Source organism: Triturus cristatus, chromosome 3_1 (assembly GCF_964204655.1).
Source record: "Triturus cristatus chromosome 3_1, aTriCri1.1, whole genome shotgun sequence".
Taxonomy (NCBI): Eukaryota; Metazoa; Chordata; class Amphibia; order Caudata; family Salamandridae; genus Triturus; species Triturus cristatus.
The window spans coordinates 546,493,494-546,511,483 of NC_140583.1; the positions used below are offsets into that span (position 1 = coordinate 546,493,494).

The window sequence follows — 17,990 nt, forward strand, 5'->3', positions numbered from 1 at the left end:
TCAGACGCCTGCACAACACTAGGCATGCACAGCATACCTAATGGATTGTGAATGGAGTGGGGAGCTGAAATAAAGAGCGCTCCTCTCATACATGTGCAGTCCATCTTCTGGACTCCTGCTCTCACCTGCCTGCGTGTGCTGAGCGTTGACATTGGCACTTCACCTGAGTGAAGCACAGGCCAGAAATGTAAACAGACGAATTGTCAAAGCTGTTAAGTTGTCTGCTTACATTCTTGCTGCCCGAACTGCAGTGAGCAGTTTCTTTTTGTGTTGTCGATGATGCGTAGTGAGGCGCTGGCCTGGCGCCCCTATGGACCAGCCGCCACTGGCACAGAGACTGTTAAGCGCCCTGGAGTAAAGGCGCCTAAAGGAAAGTATAGATATTGGATTGCCATCAAGAGTGGATGTACCGCCTCTGTCGGAACAGAAAAACCTGAGAATTGCCCTGGTGATGATGTGAGCATAAACATGGGTTTGGAATCTGAAATAGAAAATTGTTGACAACTGTACATCAGAGACTATAAATTCTTCATGACAATAAAATTTCCAACAAAATAAAAAATCTTCTAGAAATAAGGTAGGAGCAAACAATTTCCTGCTACACCAGCTAGAAAAGTACACTAGGGTAGGTGTATATATGCACATAGAATAAACTGGGGTATGGAGAAGTAACAAGACCATTAGTTTTCCTTATGAAAGACCGAACAGTTGCAACAAAATAACTTGAAATCAAAATTAGAGTGCATGTAGATTAAGTCAGTATTGAGCTCATTGGGCACTTAGTATAATGTCCAGATGGGGTTGTCTGGTGGCTGTGGCTTTATCTATAACCCAAAGAATTAGACAGATGCAGCCTAAGAGCCCTGGACCAGGCACAGCCATATTTGTTGTGGCAGATGAGACGAATGTGGAGTGCTGATCAAGTAGATTCATTGTCACATGCTACAGCCAGCTCAGGAATAGCTGAGCAGATGTTTTAAAAAAGAATTGGACCGTGATATAGTTCTAAACATGTCCACACATGATGAGTTGCGTTGGGTAGGAACTTGTGGTAAGACAGATTTGCTGTTATCGCTGTTTCAGTAACAATAAATAGACATTTGGATATTGGCAGTACTCAAAGTTTGTGAGGGGGTTATTTGATGAAGTAGGAAACAAGGAAACAGACACAACAGTTCTGGTTCTATATAGAAAACACAAACTGATAAAATAGGTTTGCGGGTGACCTAGGATGGACAGTCAATATTATTATTAGTGTTTTATGAGCAGATGTTTTCCATCAATCTGCTAGGCCTGTCAGCAGAAAGTGAGAAAATGTAATTTATAGTTAGCAATATGCAATAAGGAAGAGGCAGTGGCCTTTCTCCATTTCTGCAGCAAGGATTGAGAACAACATCCCTGTATCCTTCAGGTCCACCCTCATCCCGGTACGATTCAGGAAAGAACTGAAGACACACCTCTGTAAAGTAGTTATATGTCAAAATATCGGAGTCGGAAACATCCAATACAATCACTGTGTGCTAAAAAAAATTAAAATTTTATAAAAAGAGAATCCCATGGTGTTAATTTTCTTTTATGAACTCCAAAGGGGTGTTATTTGTTTTAAATGAGATTTAGGACATATTGTCTAAGTCAAACGTTATTCTGGTACCGCACAATTAAAGAACATTACAGAAAGACAAACATCCCTCAACTTCACTCTCAGAACTTAGCTACCCCAATTACTTGTTGACTGCGTCCTTGCCTTTGAGCCCGCACAGCATGCCACTGCCTTTCAGGTAGATTCACACTGTACCAATACCATACACAAATCCATATACATAGCAGCCTGAATAAAGCTAGATCAGCATGCCCTGATGATGATGTAGGCAAGTGGTGGATCTAGACTTTCTCAAATTGCATAGGGGCAAGACGTGCCTCCTTAGCCACCATCCAGGTAGACCTGGAGAGACCAAATACTGCAACAGCCCTTTGAACTCTTCTCAATAAACATCCGCCCTAAGCCTCTCTCAAAGGCGCCCCTTTATGTTCCCCCTTCTACAATGTACTGACAGTCATTCACTGAGTCTAAAGAGGAGAAAACATTGATGGCTGGAGAGCTTACCTAACTTATACCACCCACATAACATTAACATAACTTATGTGGGGTGAGAGCTTTAGTTACATGACTATATCACTTGATAAAGCAACCACGCAGGCTTTAATACAGATGTCTTCAAACTGGGGGGACGGCTTCCTGTAGGTGGGCCTTAATAGATCCCAGGAGGGTAGTCAGGCTCTGGGCAAGAAAAACTTCATGCTGATAACAGTGCTTTGTTTGAAGTGAGGGAAAATGCCTGTCAGTAAGCTACTCTCTAATGGGCCATCAATAACATCATTTGTCATTTACTCCCGGCTGGGAGTAAGTGTCAAATGGGGAGGGTCTCCAACAACTCCTCAAACACCCCATTTATCATAATTCCACTATGGATACCTTTACACTTTAGTAACGCCTGCCTGACTAGAAGAGAGTGTTTAATAATCATGAATTTGATTTTATTTAACCCGTTCCCCGCTCATGACGGAACCCCTCCGTCATGAGCCACGGGCGCCGTGTGCTCATGACAGAGTGGTTCCGTCATGCTGCGGCCGTTGGCGGCCGCTCCGCCCACGCGGCGCTAATTCCCCGCCTGTGCGGGCGATTAGCGCAAGTGGGTGGAGTCATGGCGGAACCACGCCGTCATGAGCACAGCTCGCCCGTGACTCATGACGGCGTGGTTCCGTCATGAGCATGGCGGCGCCGCAAACCCCCCAAACCCCCCCAGCGCTGCGGCGGAATTCGCGCCGCAGCGAAGGGGTTAAAGAAGAGAACTTAAGTGCAAAGTTTATTTACGTTTATACTTTGCAAACATTACCAATTTAACAGAATCACTGTGATAGAGAGGGGCCCTATGATTTTATTTTTATACATGGCAGGGCGTGGCATTAAAACGTTTGAAGACCACTGCCTTAATACTTTTTCTTATTGTCACTGCTTAGCCAGACATGTTTTACACTGCACTGTGCTTGCCCACTTCAGGGCTAGTCTCAGAATCGTGATTTCAATCATCAGGTATCATGGTCAGAGGACAGTGTGATGGGCTGTAGTATTCCTCTGTCTCCTCCTTTATCAAGGTCTTCCTATGACCTGTTCAGGTTGCATGGGGAAAGATGGGTCACATATATGTTGAGGGTCTGTCAGAGACCGAAGTTCCTCTGGCGGCATTACAGCCTTTGACTGGCAGGTGCTTCCTTCTGCAGGTGAAGGTCCGGCTCAAAAAAAGATCCTACATTGAAGCATCGGTCCAGCAACACTCGTGTAGGCACAGTGTTTAGGATTAAATGTATAGGCTTACAATTAAAGCTCATCTTGGGTTCAACAGGTTTTGTAATTGACAATTCACTTCTACTTAGTATTATCCAATATTCAAACGCAAACTGTTTAAATTTGACATGTTTTATACAGTATGGAAACACATGAATTTCCCACTCATCAGTCGGCTTATACAAATCGTGCCATATTGGCGCTCATATATTTTTGTGATTAATAAGTATCTGTCGATTTCCATTTATATGCTGTCTTTTGACAAAAATAAATCACTTATGTCCAACAGGAGGTTTTTAAAATATGTCTTCACTAATTAGAAAGGGCTTACTTTGCGCTGCTCATAATATCAAGCAACAAGGGAACGGACACCACACAGAAAGGGAACTTCTGGGACCCTCTCATGAAGATGTGCATTGCACAGGGCACAGATGCGCATCTGTTTTACCCAATCACATTTTGTAAAATCCATACATAAACAAAGCATTTCTACGAGTTAATAGGTCGTCTGTCGACAGCACAGCTTCGAAACACTGAGCAGGGATTGTCTCTTTTAATGTCTTAGTTTTGTTGTTTGGAGCCCATGCACTAAAACTGAGACATTCCGAGTTATAATAATGGAATTTCAAAAACAGTGCACAGTTGTGTTCAAGACAAACTCAGACATTCATGACACGATCCATAATTCTTTTTCACATATAAATACATTATTTCCTATTGCAGACAACGTCACATGCCTCGTTTGAACACGTCACGCAAAAGGCCACGGACGGAAAGATCATGGAACATTGAATTCATATTAAAGATGCTACTCTTAGATATTCACTTTCCACAATAGGATATGTCATTCTCAGGCAATTCGCATTGTGATTGGTTGTGCTCTGTTTATTATGTAAACAAATGCATCTGTTTCCGAGTCTTATAATAAATAAGTGTCAGCCACGCATAATTGTAAGTTAAAATATAGATATTGAAATTGAACATCAATAATAGTTATGAGAAGATGTAAGACAACTTGTGAATTTAGGTGAACTTGAAATTAAATTTCCTCACATTTTTTCTTAGAAATTATCCAAAAATCGTCGTATTGAATCTTTAACAGTGGTTGCTTTTCACTACATGGAAACCCAGTCCATTGTGGGACATTACATTGTCTCAGAGGGCCAACCCCACTTAATTTAGTTTAGTTAGTATCAATTTTACTACATGAAGTAAACTTTAACTTCCTTAACTCTTAGGTCTTCCTTTATCAGACATAATATGGCACAATGCAGTGCCTTTAGAGTAGTGATTCATAATTTATTTTACCCAATGTAGTGGGGATAAACCTTATGAACACTGTATTTAAAAATAGCCGAGGGACTTCTAAGTGACCAATGCACAGTCAGCCTGCTGTCACCCATGCACCTCTTACTGTTATAATAATTCTGAACTGAACCATGGAATGTCAGTGCTAATGCTGCCCCCTTTCTCAGCAGGGTCTGACGGAAAATCCTCCTGGTGTTTGGCAAGGGCCAAAGGTAACAATGTGAAGGCGTCTATTTATCTTTTTCAATCATGTTTCAAGCATAGTTTACTCAAAGTACCCTTGTATAAGACATCTTTTAAATAGCGATTACTATGCACCTGTTCGAAAGAAAAAAGCAGCATGATGACGTTATGATGTGAAGTGTTTTATGTACATTATCATATATTTGTGTGCAGTTTAAGCAGTGGCAGCCGGCACAGGTAAGCACAGTGGGGGGGGGGGGGGGGGCGGGGTGCGGTGGGGGGAGGGAGCCAACGGACGACGGAATAGGTATTATTGATTTATTTAATATTACCTATTGCCTCGACTTCCCCCTCTCTAACCCAGGCCCGTCCCACCGCGTTTACCTGTGCCGGCCGCCGCTGAGTTTAAGGAATGTTTTTGATACATTCCAAATTGTTCGATTTAACATGACAGTGGGAGGGACAATGCTATTTTATTGTGTTACAATCACTGTAGCCGGCTTTAGAAAAAAGCATGACCATGAAAGTTACAGGGAACCATGGATGTGTGTTGAATAGATTACCCACAGCTGAAAACCCTTCGTAAAAGCTGCATAAAATATTTTCAGGTACATGAGTGCACATTGATTGCTACTTGGAAAGCATTGAACAAAACAATGAAAATGAGCTGAAAAGCTTAATGTTCATTTAATGTGTCAATCCTTATGAAATGTCTACTTCAAAATTGTACAGAATTTAGAAACCAAGGGGCAGATTTATATCGAACTTGCGCCACTTTTACGCCGACGTTGCGTCACTTTTGTGGCGCAGCCGCGGCGTAAACCCTGCGCCATGTTGCGCCCCATTTACATCGTGACGCATCTATGGAGATGCGTCACGGTGTAAAGCCCTGCGCCACATGAAACCTGCGTCAGGTTTCATGTGGGCGTTTCTACTCAGGGGGGGGGGCGTTCCGTCGCAGGAACGCCCCTGAAAATTCACTCAGTGAAATCTATAAGATTTCACTGAGTCACTTTGCCAACGCTGATGCGTCAAAACCCTGCATTGGGGCAGGCGTAAGGCTTGACGCACCATGTTAGGGATAGGAAAGGTTGGAACAGTGCTGGAGTTGCATCGCGCTTGCGACGCAACTTCAGCACTGCGCCAACCTTACGCCGGCAGATGCGTCACATATCTGCTTGTCCTTGCGCCACGATGCACCGCATTGTAAATGTGCCGCATCTGCGGTGGCGCAAGGGCAAACTTGTGTGACGCATCTTCCCTGGCGCATCCATGCTGATTTGCAGGGATGCGCCAGGGAACATAAATCTGCCCCCAAATGCCTCAGGACCACTGGCCATGCGAAAAATTACATATTATTAATATGGGGACAACATTGTATTTACAGTGTTGTAACTTTTTACCATTTCGAGTTGAGGGGTGGGAGGTGGGATGACGTAGAAACGTGCAAGAAGGCTCAGGAGTCAGAAAGGAATCGTCAAGAGGCCATGGAGGCGACAGCTGAAAACAGTTAGCAATTCAGGAACTCTCTCCAGAGCGGTCTGCCACTGATGTGTTCAAGTTCATTTGTGATGTGTGCGCTTGCCACTCATAGCTCCTTCACAGGACATGTGAGTCTGTGGTTCTGGAAGTTATGGAAATTGACAACAGATCCATCTCAAAAGGGCAGGTGCTGGAAGGATTCCAATAGGCCCCTTTGTAACTTCTAAAGAAAAGGAGAATGTATGGCTACATAATTACCAGATTCTGTCCTTTCTACATTCTGCTTTTTATGGGTTCAATTATTGGAAGAATAGTGATTACAAAGCATAGGAGACCTTTAGAAGGTGCAGACCTTTTGATTAACTCCAGTGTGGGTCATCAACGGACCTTGCCGCAAAGGCTGCCCTGATATGCATCTTCGGTGATCATCGCAAGAAAAAACAGGACTGGAAGTTTCTTTGCTGCTTGAAAGGCCACGTAGAGTCAGGAGAATGGCTTGGAAATGATTATTCTTTTGCTTACAGAGAGGCACTTCATAGACGAGTTAGGTGATTTTTGGGGGGTATCAGGTGTCACCACAGAAGACTATGGCCCCTAGGAATTACAATGTGTCCATTTTATCACCCCAGTTGTTCATAGGCTGTTGGACTTGTCTTGTGAAGCCTTTGCCTGTTGGGTATCAATGTTCTAGGCAAAATGTGAAGCTTGTTTCTTTATTGTAGCTGTGTCTTAGGTATCGCTTAGTTTTGCTCTGTGGTTACATATTTGAAACATTCAGTTTACTCTAATAATGCTGAAATGTATAATGTACTGTAAATCAATTGAATGGTGATGTGACTACACAAAAGGTAAACATCCATTGTTTGACTGCCAGTGCTAGGTTGCACGGAGCATTGTCTGCAATGCATTGCACAAAACTGGTCTGTTGTGTACTTCAATTAACTATACATGCTGGCGGTATTTTATTTCAGCCTGCAATGTGTTTTTTTGTCCTTCAACCAATGTACACATTTTCATACACATAAAATATGCACTAGTAGTACAATACTATGCAAGCATAATAAATATCTTTTTGGGGTATTAAACACTCACATTATAGCATTCATAATTCACATTTTTTATTGAAGGCTTAATACCTGTTTCAGAATGCTAGTAGCAAACCTAAGATGCACTCATACAGTGACGCATGAAGTTCAAACTCATGATTGTTATTGTGAAAATATGGATTTATATATGTAAAAAAGATTTAATCAGACCTATGCATTCACATTCATCTGATAGGTGACAACATTCTATGGGGTCTTTCTTTTGGTGGTGTGGGAGCGGGGCCACCATGCCGACACCCCGCTCCCACACAGCCAAAGCCAAAACAGGCTGCCTTCCAGATTATGACTTTTTAAGTCGCTGGTGGGCAGTTCTTTACGTTCCCACGGCGGTACCCTTAAAATAGGCACCACAATGGGAACGACAAAGAATGTTATTGAACGGACCAAAATGTTGTGCATTTCGTTCTGTGCAGGAACATAGGGGGGCATGCAGACAGGGGGCACACCATGTGCCCCCCATTCATGCACCCCATGGTGCAGAGGCATCAGGGGGTCCTGTAGAGCCCCCTTTGTTTCCTCACTGCCACACTTTTCATGGTAGGTATACCGCAATGAAAAGTGTGGCGGTGAGGAAACTCGTAATATGCTTGGTGGGGGCTGTATGCTCTGTGATTGGCTACAATCAAAGGGATGGTCCTGTAGAAGAGAGCAGCCTACAACAAACCGGATTGTATTTCAAAATGGAATATTATTTTTTTTCCTAGAAGCCCAATTTCCCTATTTCCTTAAAGGAAATTGTACTGCTTTTTCAATTTTTTTAAAACTTCAGTGACAGTTGTCATTGTTTACACAGACCACTGCCTTCTTCACTTGAATCTGACACACAAATTGAAAAGACGAAGACAACTAAAGGGAACTAAATTACCCTTGCAAATCAGCTACCATTCTAACTTGGGAGTTAGTAACTGATCAATGGCTGGAATTACAGTCGCAAACCATTTATGCATATATTAATAAATGACAATTTTGAAGGAACGACCCTTACAAGTTTCTTCCAAATTGTGATTCAGGAATGATGTTCAATAACATTTTGCAATTCTGAAAACTTGTCTGAATTGCAAAATGGTGTTAGTGCGTACTTAAAAGTGTTTTTGCAGTTGCAAACCCTGTATTTGACCAAATTGGAGGGTTTGCGACCTGAAAAAGCATTTATCCCTCTGGCCCAATTTTCTTTCACAGTTAGGAAAGAACAATTGCCCTGGAAATTTTGTTCATACATATAAACCAAGGTTTGCATGGGTGTTCACAAATGTTCCCAAGTTCGGCATATGAGTGCGCAACCACTGCTGCGCATAGCCTCGGGCCATGAACTGTTTTTGTTGGGATTAATTTAAATGCAGGGCTTGTACCCTATCAGCTGGAGGCAGGAAACGCTTGTTGCCCATTTCCTTTGGGCAGCCAAGAAGAACTTCTAACTTTAAAAAAAAATCAGGAGGTGAGTGGTTCATGAACCAATTTTTTGGTGTGCAAACTCTTAGGGGCATATTTACTAAGAAGTGACAGAGCATGGCGTTAGCCTTCATGGCTTAACCCCACGCTCCGCCACTTCCGAAACGCAGGGCTGCACCATATTTACAAAAATACGGTGCAGCTCTGCTCTTCCTCTTGCACTGGCACTAAATTTAGCTATGTAGCACCAGTGCAGGCACCCTTGCATTGTGGTGAAGGGATACCTTCCTGCACATGAACAATCTTAAATGGTGATCTGTGACTTCTGTGTGTGCTGCTTTGTGCAGCACACATAGAAGTTGCAACTCATCATTTTTTAAATGATTGATTATGTGCAGGAAGGGATTCCTTACCCACAATGCAAGGGTGCCTGCACTGGACTGCACTCAACACAATGAGTGTTGACGTGGCATGCCCCCCGCAACACCCATTGCCTATCCCTTTCACATTAAATAAAGCATGAAAGGGTGCTTTATTTACAAGGCAGCGTTAAGCCACATTAAGTAGCTTAACGCTGACTTGGAAATAAGGCGAAGCCCATATCGCCATCACAAAGTTAAAAAAAGTGACGTTATGGTTGCGATAGGGGCTTGTAAATATGCCACTTAGTGACTTGTGAGCCCTTTTTGGTCCGCCACAATTGTCACAATCCCAATGCTAGTTCTGCAAATCCATCAGGGGACTCAAGAGGGTCCCAGAGCCTGACCTGCTGTGTTTTCATCCCCAAGGCATGGTTCCCAAATGTTGGAGCCTCTCTACAAGCCCATAAGACAGTCCTCAGAATTCATGAACCTTGTGGTAAAGTCTAGTTTGCTTACATTTTGACGGGGAAGACCCTATCAGGTCCCAGGAGGGCAATGGATGCTTTCCCTGTATAAGCAGCGGCAGCATATTTTTCTGAGTTGTGGTCTTTGGTTTGCAAACTGTATTTGGGTTCACTATATGAATGAAAGGGAAAAAAAGTTCCTTCTTCCAATAAAATGTGATTATTTTTTGATTTGGCACAGTGGATGGTCCACAAACTTTGTCCTGTTAGCTTAAATTCTTTAACCCTTTCAAGCCAACCTGGCATATTTTCACTAATTTCTGCTGCATATGTGTTCACAAAACTAAGCAAAGCCATTTCCTTAAATTAATTTCTACTATTATGCCAAGATTGATTTAATTCAGTTTAACCTTTTTGTTTCCTTAGGAAAGGGCAAAGATTCATATGGGAGTTAAAGTTGAAAAAGTAATTTTACTGAACCCCCTGATTTATTTTCTCTCCACTTGAGGGATCTGTATAATACGTGCTGTGCCAGATGCTACTTGAATCAACTTTTTTAGAAAGTTCCAGGCAGATTTGTTGCACAGCAAAAATTTTCTTAATATTAGGAAAACAAAAAAGAATGAGTGTGTGATAGAAGCTTGTCTGTACGAGATGTGGAAGCATTTTTGATGGATGTCATTATAATTTTATTGATGGGTGAAGTGTGTTGGTAGGTCACTTGAAGAGAGCTGGCCCCTGAGCTTCATTGAACAGTAGACAGTTTGGTTAACCTTTGCTGTGAAGTGCTGAAGGCCTAGCAAGTATACTGTTAGGTGGTCAGGGAGGGGTTAACACAAGGCCTGACTACAGGTGAGGCCCTGCGGCCAAACCCTCGCTGCACCTGGCTAAAAGTCAGGGGCAGCATGTTAGCACTCTAGTTCTTCATTAGATCTATGTAAAGACATTGCAGTTGATTAGGAGTTAACTAATAGACTGGTGTTGGAAGTGCATGCCAGAATGTTTTACTATAACTGTGGAGGAAGCTATTTGAGAACTTCTAGAAAAATGTGTTCTCATTTTATCTTTCTAGCCCACTACCCACAATTTCTATGACAAAAAGAAAAACCCTTGCCTTTTGTTCCTTTGCATGCACTTTAAGTTTTATAATTTAATTTTGATTCCATCAAGATGGTGTTCAGGAGTTCCACAATTCTGTCATGAATTTAGAATGTTAGCTCTCTAGTTGTCCATTAGAACTCTGTGGCATAGGTGCAGCTGATCTCTAGAGATTTAACTGACAGATGTCTGCTGGTGTTAAAAGTAACATTTCAGTCTGCATGTCAGAATGCTTTACTGAGGAAGATATTTAAGAACTCTTACAAAACGCGTCCTCATTTTAGCTTTCTATAGCACTAACCATAACCATAATTTTCATGACAGAATGAACCCTCTTATTTTGTTCATTTCTTAAAGAAATGCTTTTGATTTTATAGCTTTGATGCGATCAAGATGGTGTTGAGGTGCACCATACTTTTGTCATGAATACAGAACGTTAGCGCTCAAGTTGTTCATTAGAACTCTCTGGTGGAGCTGCTCTAGATCAACAAGTAACAACCTGATGTTGCTGTGACATCTCAAAGCAGACTTGTTACTAATCTATAAACTATAGACACTGATAATGAAAAACAAATAAACAGAACTTGAATAGCGCTTCACTGGTAAATTCTAATGAGTACTTGTGAGCAGCAACAAAACTACTTTTTTTTTAAAATGACCTTGTGTACTCAATACACAATTTGAAAATAAATGTTGGAATATTAGTTGTGTAATCCTCAAAATTCAGGGAATTCCGTTTCCAAACAAACAAGTAAGAATAAATTCAACATCACAGACATGCACGCTTTACTAAATCTCAAAACAGGCATCTTAATAACCTATCTCGCATGACGGCTGGTAAATGAGTGTCCCAGCCAGGTCTAAATAGCTTTATTTTAACATTTTATATCCTTGTATGCCATGTTGTATTATTAAAAATCCGCTTTAAGAATTCATTTGTTCCAGTGCTAAACTTGAGCCGGTGGTTTCCGGTGCTTGGCCCCGGACCTTAATTGTAAGCACCTGCGCTTTTGACAGCTTGCCATAAGGTGGTGCTGTCTGGCTTATTTACAGACGACCACAACATTCTTATAGGTTCGGGGCCTCAAACAGTCTGAATTGTTACACTTGTTGCAGTGTGCTGGTTACTAGTTGTGTTGTTGCTATCATTGCAGCATGGCAGGGGCAATGTGAGGTGCAAGCTGCAGCGGCCTCCTGACGAGAACCCTGCCACTTATTTGTTTTACAAATTGAGCTACATTTCGTTCTGTCCTTTCCTAAAAATGTTCATTCTGTAATCAAACGGAGGCAAATAAAATCTGAAGAAAGACGATCATTAGTTTATGGGAAATAAAGAGTTGGAAAGTCTTGTAAGGGAAACACCTAACGCCTGTCGCTCAAGCATGAAGAAAACCAAACTGCTGCAACACATCTGTTGCTAATGTGGCTGGAGAGACTTCCTCTTGTTAATGACATTTTCAGATTCTGCATAGCCATTATGCAGCCAAATTTTGATGAGACATTCGAAAGGAGGAGTAATTAAAGAGAACGCAAACACTTTAAAAAAAGTACTTAGCTGCTTCCTTAGTTTTAACATAATATGTTCTTATATGACTGGTATATTTGGCGTGACATGCGATTCCCTCTGCGTCATGTTTAATAGGAATTCTATTATTCAGAAATGGATTTGCTGCTGCTCATTGTTTACTTTCTGTCTGCCAAATTCTCTGTCTAACTCCGGATTTAAGAATGACTGTAACTCACACGAGTCTGAGCTTCTTCTGTTCTTGTCTGTCTACGGATTTAGCACTACTTTATGAAGGATTTAGAACATTATTTGAGACTTTATGAATGCTCTCGGGGAAGGATGCACTGTACTACACAAATCTTGAAGTTAATCCTAGGTGGGAACATAATATTGGGATTTCTAGCAACACATCTTATACATATGACTAAAAGAAAAAACATTATCTCTTCATGGACACATAATTTCCATAAAAGGTATTGACTTGAACTCACATAAAAGCTTTTACTTTTACCTTTTCTATTTTCTTGTTTCATCTGGAACTCTCCCTCTCTAGCTTCATGATTTGTAATTAACCAGATTCCCACTAAAGTCTCCTGTTTTGTTTATTCATTGGCAGACCTGGGTCTTAGGAAGAGAATTGCAGCTTTGCCTTAAGTGACTATTGGATGAATAAAGAGACCTCCATGGGTCCCTGTGTGGTGTGTGCCTCAGAGAGAGAGTGGTAATAATGCTGACATAAAAGAAGATTTGACATCATGTGCTGTGTGCCTTGTCACTGATGCGACCCTCCCTTACCATCTACCAGCCTTATGGTCCCACAGAGGAGCCAAGTCAAATCCAAGAACATTTTCTAAGCCACTGCTGGATCCTACAGGGCTTACTTTCTGTGATAATATTCGTGGCTCGGTGCAGACTGACAGAGTCTGCTGACTAGATCACACTCCACTGTCAGATGACAGACACCTGCACCCAGCAACAGTGTCTGCTGACATCATTGGAAGGTTGTGAGGGCTTAGAGAATTGGAGGAAGCCCACATCTTAGGGTACATCTGATGGTAATGAATGATAGCTATAGCTAACTCTCTGGTGCCACTGGCTCAAGCTAGCTAGGGCTGAAAGCGTGATGTTTTTCTTCTTTCTCACTCATCTCACCACACGGGATAGTCTTGCTGGAGCGTGGTGTCATCACGGAGATTTCTGTCATATGCTTCGAGCCAGAAGGTAGGCAGGGCACTGCAGTCGCTCCTCAGTGTCCCTCTCAGAATTAGAGGGAAAGAAGAAGGAGCTAGAACTCACTCCCCCTCAGAAATAGTTAAAGGGTTGTCCAGGAGGGTGAAACTCACTGCACAGAGAAGAACTACAAAAAATTATTATTTACAAAGCAATAAGATAATGACAAGGAAACAGTTTTATCCTTCACTATCTAAACCCAGAGGTATAGTAAGAAGGAAAAAACATTTTTATTATAATACTGCCCTCACACACTTTGCAGTGTCATGCTTCATCATTGGGCCGCGTCAGACGCCCCCATGCAGACCAACACAGTGGGCAGAGCGCAATGTTTTTTAGAATGAAGTATATAGTGGTGAGGTTGCAGAAAGATGGACAGTGTCAACAAAAAACACAAATAGTGAAGACAAAAACAAGGAGACAATGCAAAGTGTGTGAGGGCAGTATTATAATAAAAATGTTTTTTCCTTCTTGCTATACCTCTGGGCTTTAGATAGTGAAGGATAAAACTGTTTCCTTGTCATTATCTTATTGCTTTGTAAATAATATTTTTTTGTAGTTTTTCTCTGTGCAGTGAGTTTCACCGTTTGATAGGGGAGTCAGAGAAGGCTCTTGTTCTCCCTAGTCTCTTTTTTGTGATATTATTGTCCAGGAGGGTACCAGAAGCTGCATTTCAGTCTCTGGGGCAGAGATGGTCAGAGTACACCATAACATCGGTCGTTTTCTTATCTTTATTGTGGTATTATCAGTACAGACATGTCTAGCATAACTTTTTAATCACACAAGCAACACTAATTTATTGAGCAATGTGACTGGAAAATGTATAATCTACGTAGGAAGGCAGACCACTGCTGCTAGTAGGGTATATGTAAGTTCCTGAGGTGATACTTTTGCTTCAATGGACTTAAACACCCAGTTTGTTTACAGTTAGAAGCCACGTATATGCAAGATTGATAAAACACGTCACAAAACTGTGTCAGATGGAGTTGATTGCATCTGTATACATACAGCCATTTAGGACGACTGCTTGGGCTCTGATTACAAGTTGGATAGACCCGTATTCTCAGGTGAGGCACAACTCCACCCTTATATAACAGGTTTGATGTTTTCACACAGGATTTCTCAGGTACGTGAAACCCAGAACCAATTTCACAACCCAAAGAATCTAGTCAGAAAAATCACTTTAGGCTACAACAGCAGCCTCACCCAATCCCTGGCCCTTGCCCAACCCCCTTCTCAGGTCACATCCTCTCCTCCTGACGCACGCACTTTCCTCCTTACCCCTTTCACCACTTCCAATACACACCACCCACACTCTCATTTACCACCTACTATTAACATATGCTAAATGTCAGGATAAATTAATGCCTTGTAGATTTTAATCGAGAAAAATCAGATACGTAAATTTATCCCCATGTCAGTCGAGTTTGACTTGCAATAGTTAGATTTAAGTGCATAGATATCTTCTGAAATTATTCATTCTGCCCAACCTACATCTAAATCTGTACAACTTGTAGTAGGATCCTTGATTTGTTAGATAGGGTCACCGACTTCTATTCTGAAGACTGGACATGTCTAAACATGTGCTATCCTGTTCAGTTAAGGGTGCCCTAAAATCCTTTTTAATGCAAAAGTGTTATATTCATTTTGCAACAAACAAGAAAGTCAAGGAAAGAATGCTTGAATAAATGATTTAATTATTCTCAAGCGCATTCCAGATCATCAAAGTGATCACCAATGGATGAGATTAATGCAAGACATATTTTGACTTTTTGTTGCGATAGCTACCATAAGTGTGATGAGGGGTGGGTCCTGTGTTCACTTTGCCACAGGACTCAAACTAAACCTCACTGACAAAGTGAAAGTAAGCCAAATGAGATTTAGGGTTGCTCCTTTTCCCATCTGAAGGGAGCATGGCCTCACAGTTTGGGCTGGACTGTTCCTACTGGAGACCGGTTTGCATATGACTTGTCTCTAGCATAGTTGGTGAAAAACAACATTCTGGAATGCTTCTCATAGCAACCACTGGTATCTAAGATTAAATCAATAATTCCTTCCAGCACTTTGTTGTCTGCTTCAGTAAACGCTACCATATTATAATATAGCACCATTGTCAGATGGTTTTTCAAACAAGAGGAATCACTAGTAATAAATTGGTAGTAAAGGACTTGCTTACTCTATACGCATTGGATCTTATACTTTACGTTACAAATAAAACATCTCTTGCTTGCGCTTCTCTATTGATCAAGTTACACATATTCTTTTTTAAGAACACCTGTGCAATATTTTTTCTATATCAATTCCCATTTGCTGATACACAAGCAACAGTGGATTAGCAACATCAGACTGAATATGCATAATTTCTTATATCAATGATTTTGGTAATTTCATAATTCTTCCACTCTAAATACAGTTCAGGCTATTTGCTTTCTCTATATTTGAAATATAAAATCAAAATAAGGAGGAGAGGATGTAGCCTTATGGCTAGAGTGGTCGACTTCAAAGCTGGGGAACCGGGTTCGAGTCTCGGCAACAATGCTTAAACAGCTTGTGATTCTGGGCAGATCACTTATTCTGCCCGTGCCTAACAAAAAAAAAATGAATGTGTCCTTCTGTAACAAAACTGGTGCCCATGTAAAGAGCTCTGGTACCCGATGTCTTGGGTCTAGTTCAGGCTATATAAAACTTTTTTTTAAAAATATATAATTTTGAACAAGTATCTCTTCACTGAGATTCAGATATAAAAACAACTATCTCATCATTATTACAAATTCATCGGTGCATACATATCTCGTGATGCAAGAGTCCTACATTACTAAGTCAATGTACACTGTTTGAGTCCACATTGAGTACACTCTCTAGGAAAGCAGAGGAGTTCTAGGTCATAGTGTTTTCTTCTGCTGTGTTCTAGGTTAATGAGTTACCATCACTTTCATATATTTACATATATTTACTGTATGATTAATTTAAATCTTTTACAATGTTTTGTTCAACGAAAAGCAGTATATTAAATTGCATTGGGACTAATATTTGCTCAAATTTAGTAGCGACATTCATTTCAACCTTATGATGCTATAAAATCATTGGAAGAATAATAATGCTATATTGTTTAGGTGCTTTAAACCTTTACAGTTAAAAGTGTTAAAAAATTCATTTTTAAAGGTGCAAGCATATTACTGTGCAGTATTGCATCACATTGGTTGGTTGTTTAGATTGCAGCTGATTTTCCTTGTTTTGAGCAGCCGTACCCCAATGAAAGTGCAAGTGCACATACAAGGCTTTTTTGTTTTTCAAGTGTAATGTGATGGTTTTGGTGCTACAGGTGGACTCACATGAGATGCTGGGTCCAGCCTGTTAAATTGTCCTCTGTGCCTGAACTGCTGTTCCATGGCCTGTGTGCAATGCCAAGTGCAGGAGTCCTATGTGCATGAATTTGAAAAAATAAGACCACAGGGATTTTTGTCCTGTACTAAAGTGCTGTTACTCCTTGGTGCAAAGCGTAGTAGTCAAATGGTGGGCCATCTGCCTTGCCAACCCAAATTTACAGTGCGACTTTTGTTATTTTTCTTATTTATCCTTTTCTAACTCCTTGGCTGCTGGGGCCAAGAACTTCACTGCCTTACATGCTGACTAGACTGAAGACCCTCCTAATAGCTTTATTACGCTGGACCAGCATGATCTTATTTGTAGCTGTCTTAGTGTTGGCAGTAATAGTTTCTTCCTGAGTGATAAAAGTGCTGGGCAAGTGCATAATAGGTGGAGTAATTATTCACTACTGGATCCGAAGAGTCAGCACTCCATGGTTGACCAGGTTGGTTTCCATGCCAGCGTTAACTCTTTTGATGGAAAGTCCCCCAGACTAATTAGCATCACAGCTTCTTTTGACTCTCAGAAGTGTTCCGACAGGTATGGTTGGGGTTTCAAAACTTTATATGTTGCAAGGACCACCCACGCTTGCCTTTTGTTTGCCAAAGCTGCTTTATCTGTTAAAAAGGATTGCTGTTTGGCTGCTTTGTTGAGTGCCCATTTGAACTCAGGATATTCTGTTGTTGTGGGCTAGGCCTCTTCTACTTTTAGGACTACGGTTGACTACTGTAGTGAAGTGTAGACTGAGATCTTGGTACTAGCATGTTTTTTTATTTCTTATTTCAAGCTAACATTGATAGCAAGTGAGTTTGTATGTGCTGTCATAGTTCTCCAGTAGTCCTTTATTATGGGGCCCTGTCTAACCGGGGACCACTCTCAGTTTTACTCTCTCCCTCCTTTTGGTCTACAAGTTTTGATTCTCAAGTTGTGTGTGTCATCATCAACACAGATGCCAATGTAAATATATGGAAATTAGTGATAGAAATGATTTCACCAATGATGTATAAAATAAAAGCCCCAAATCTGTTTAGTAGTTTAGCAATGCTTGTAAAATAATTAATAAAAGACAGGACGCCTACAGTAGAAATAATAAATGCTTCTTCATATTGAAAATAAAGCTTACATAAAAGTAGATTTTATTAGGATCATGTC

General features: G+C 41.1%; 1 protein-coding gene across 4 annotated transcripts in view; it reads left to right on the plus strand.

The window, feature by feature from the left end:
• NTRK3 (neurotrophic receptor tyrosine kinase 3) overlaps positions 1-17,990 on the plus strand; it is a 1,591,631-nt gene that overhangs the window by 1,539,990 nt on the left and 33,651 nt on the right. For 3 of the 4 annotated variants that reach the window (XM_085644469.1, XM_085644471.1, XM_085644470.1), the window contains one exon: positions 4,822-4,863. The exons of the other annotated variant lie outside the window; for it this stretch is intronic. In XM_085644469.1, coding sequence (XP_085500595.1) covers positions 4,822-4,863 — 42 coding nt within the window. The remainder of the gene's footprint in view (positions 1-4,821; positions 4,864-17,990) is intronic. 4 annotated transcript variants of the gene reach the window in all.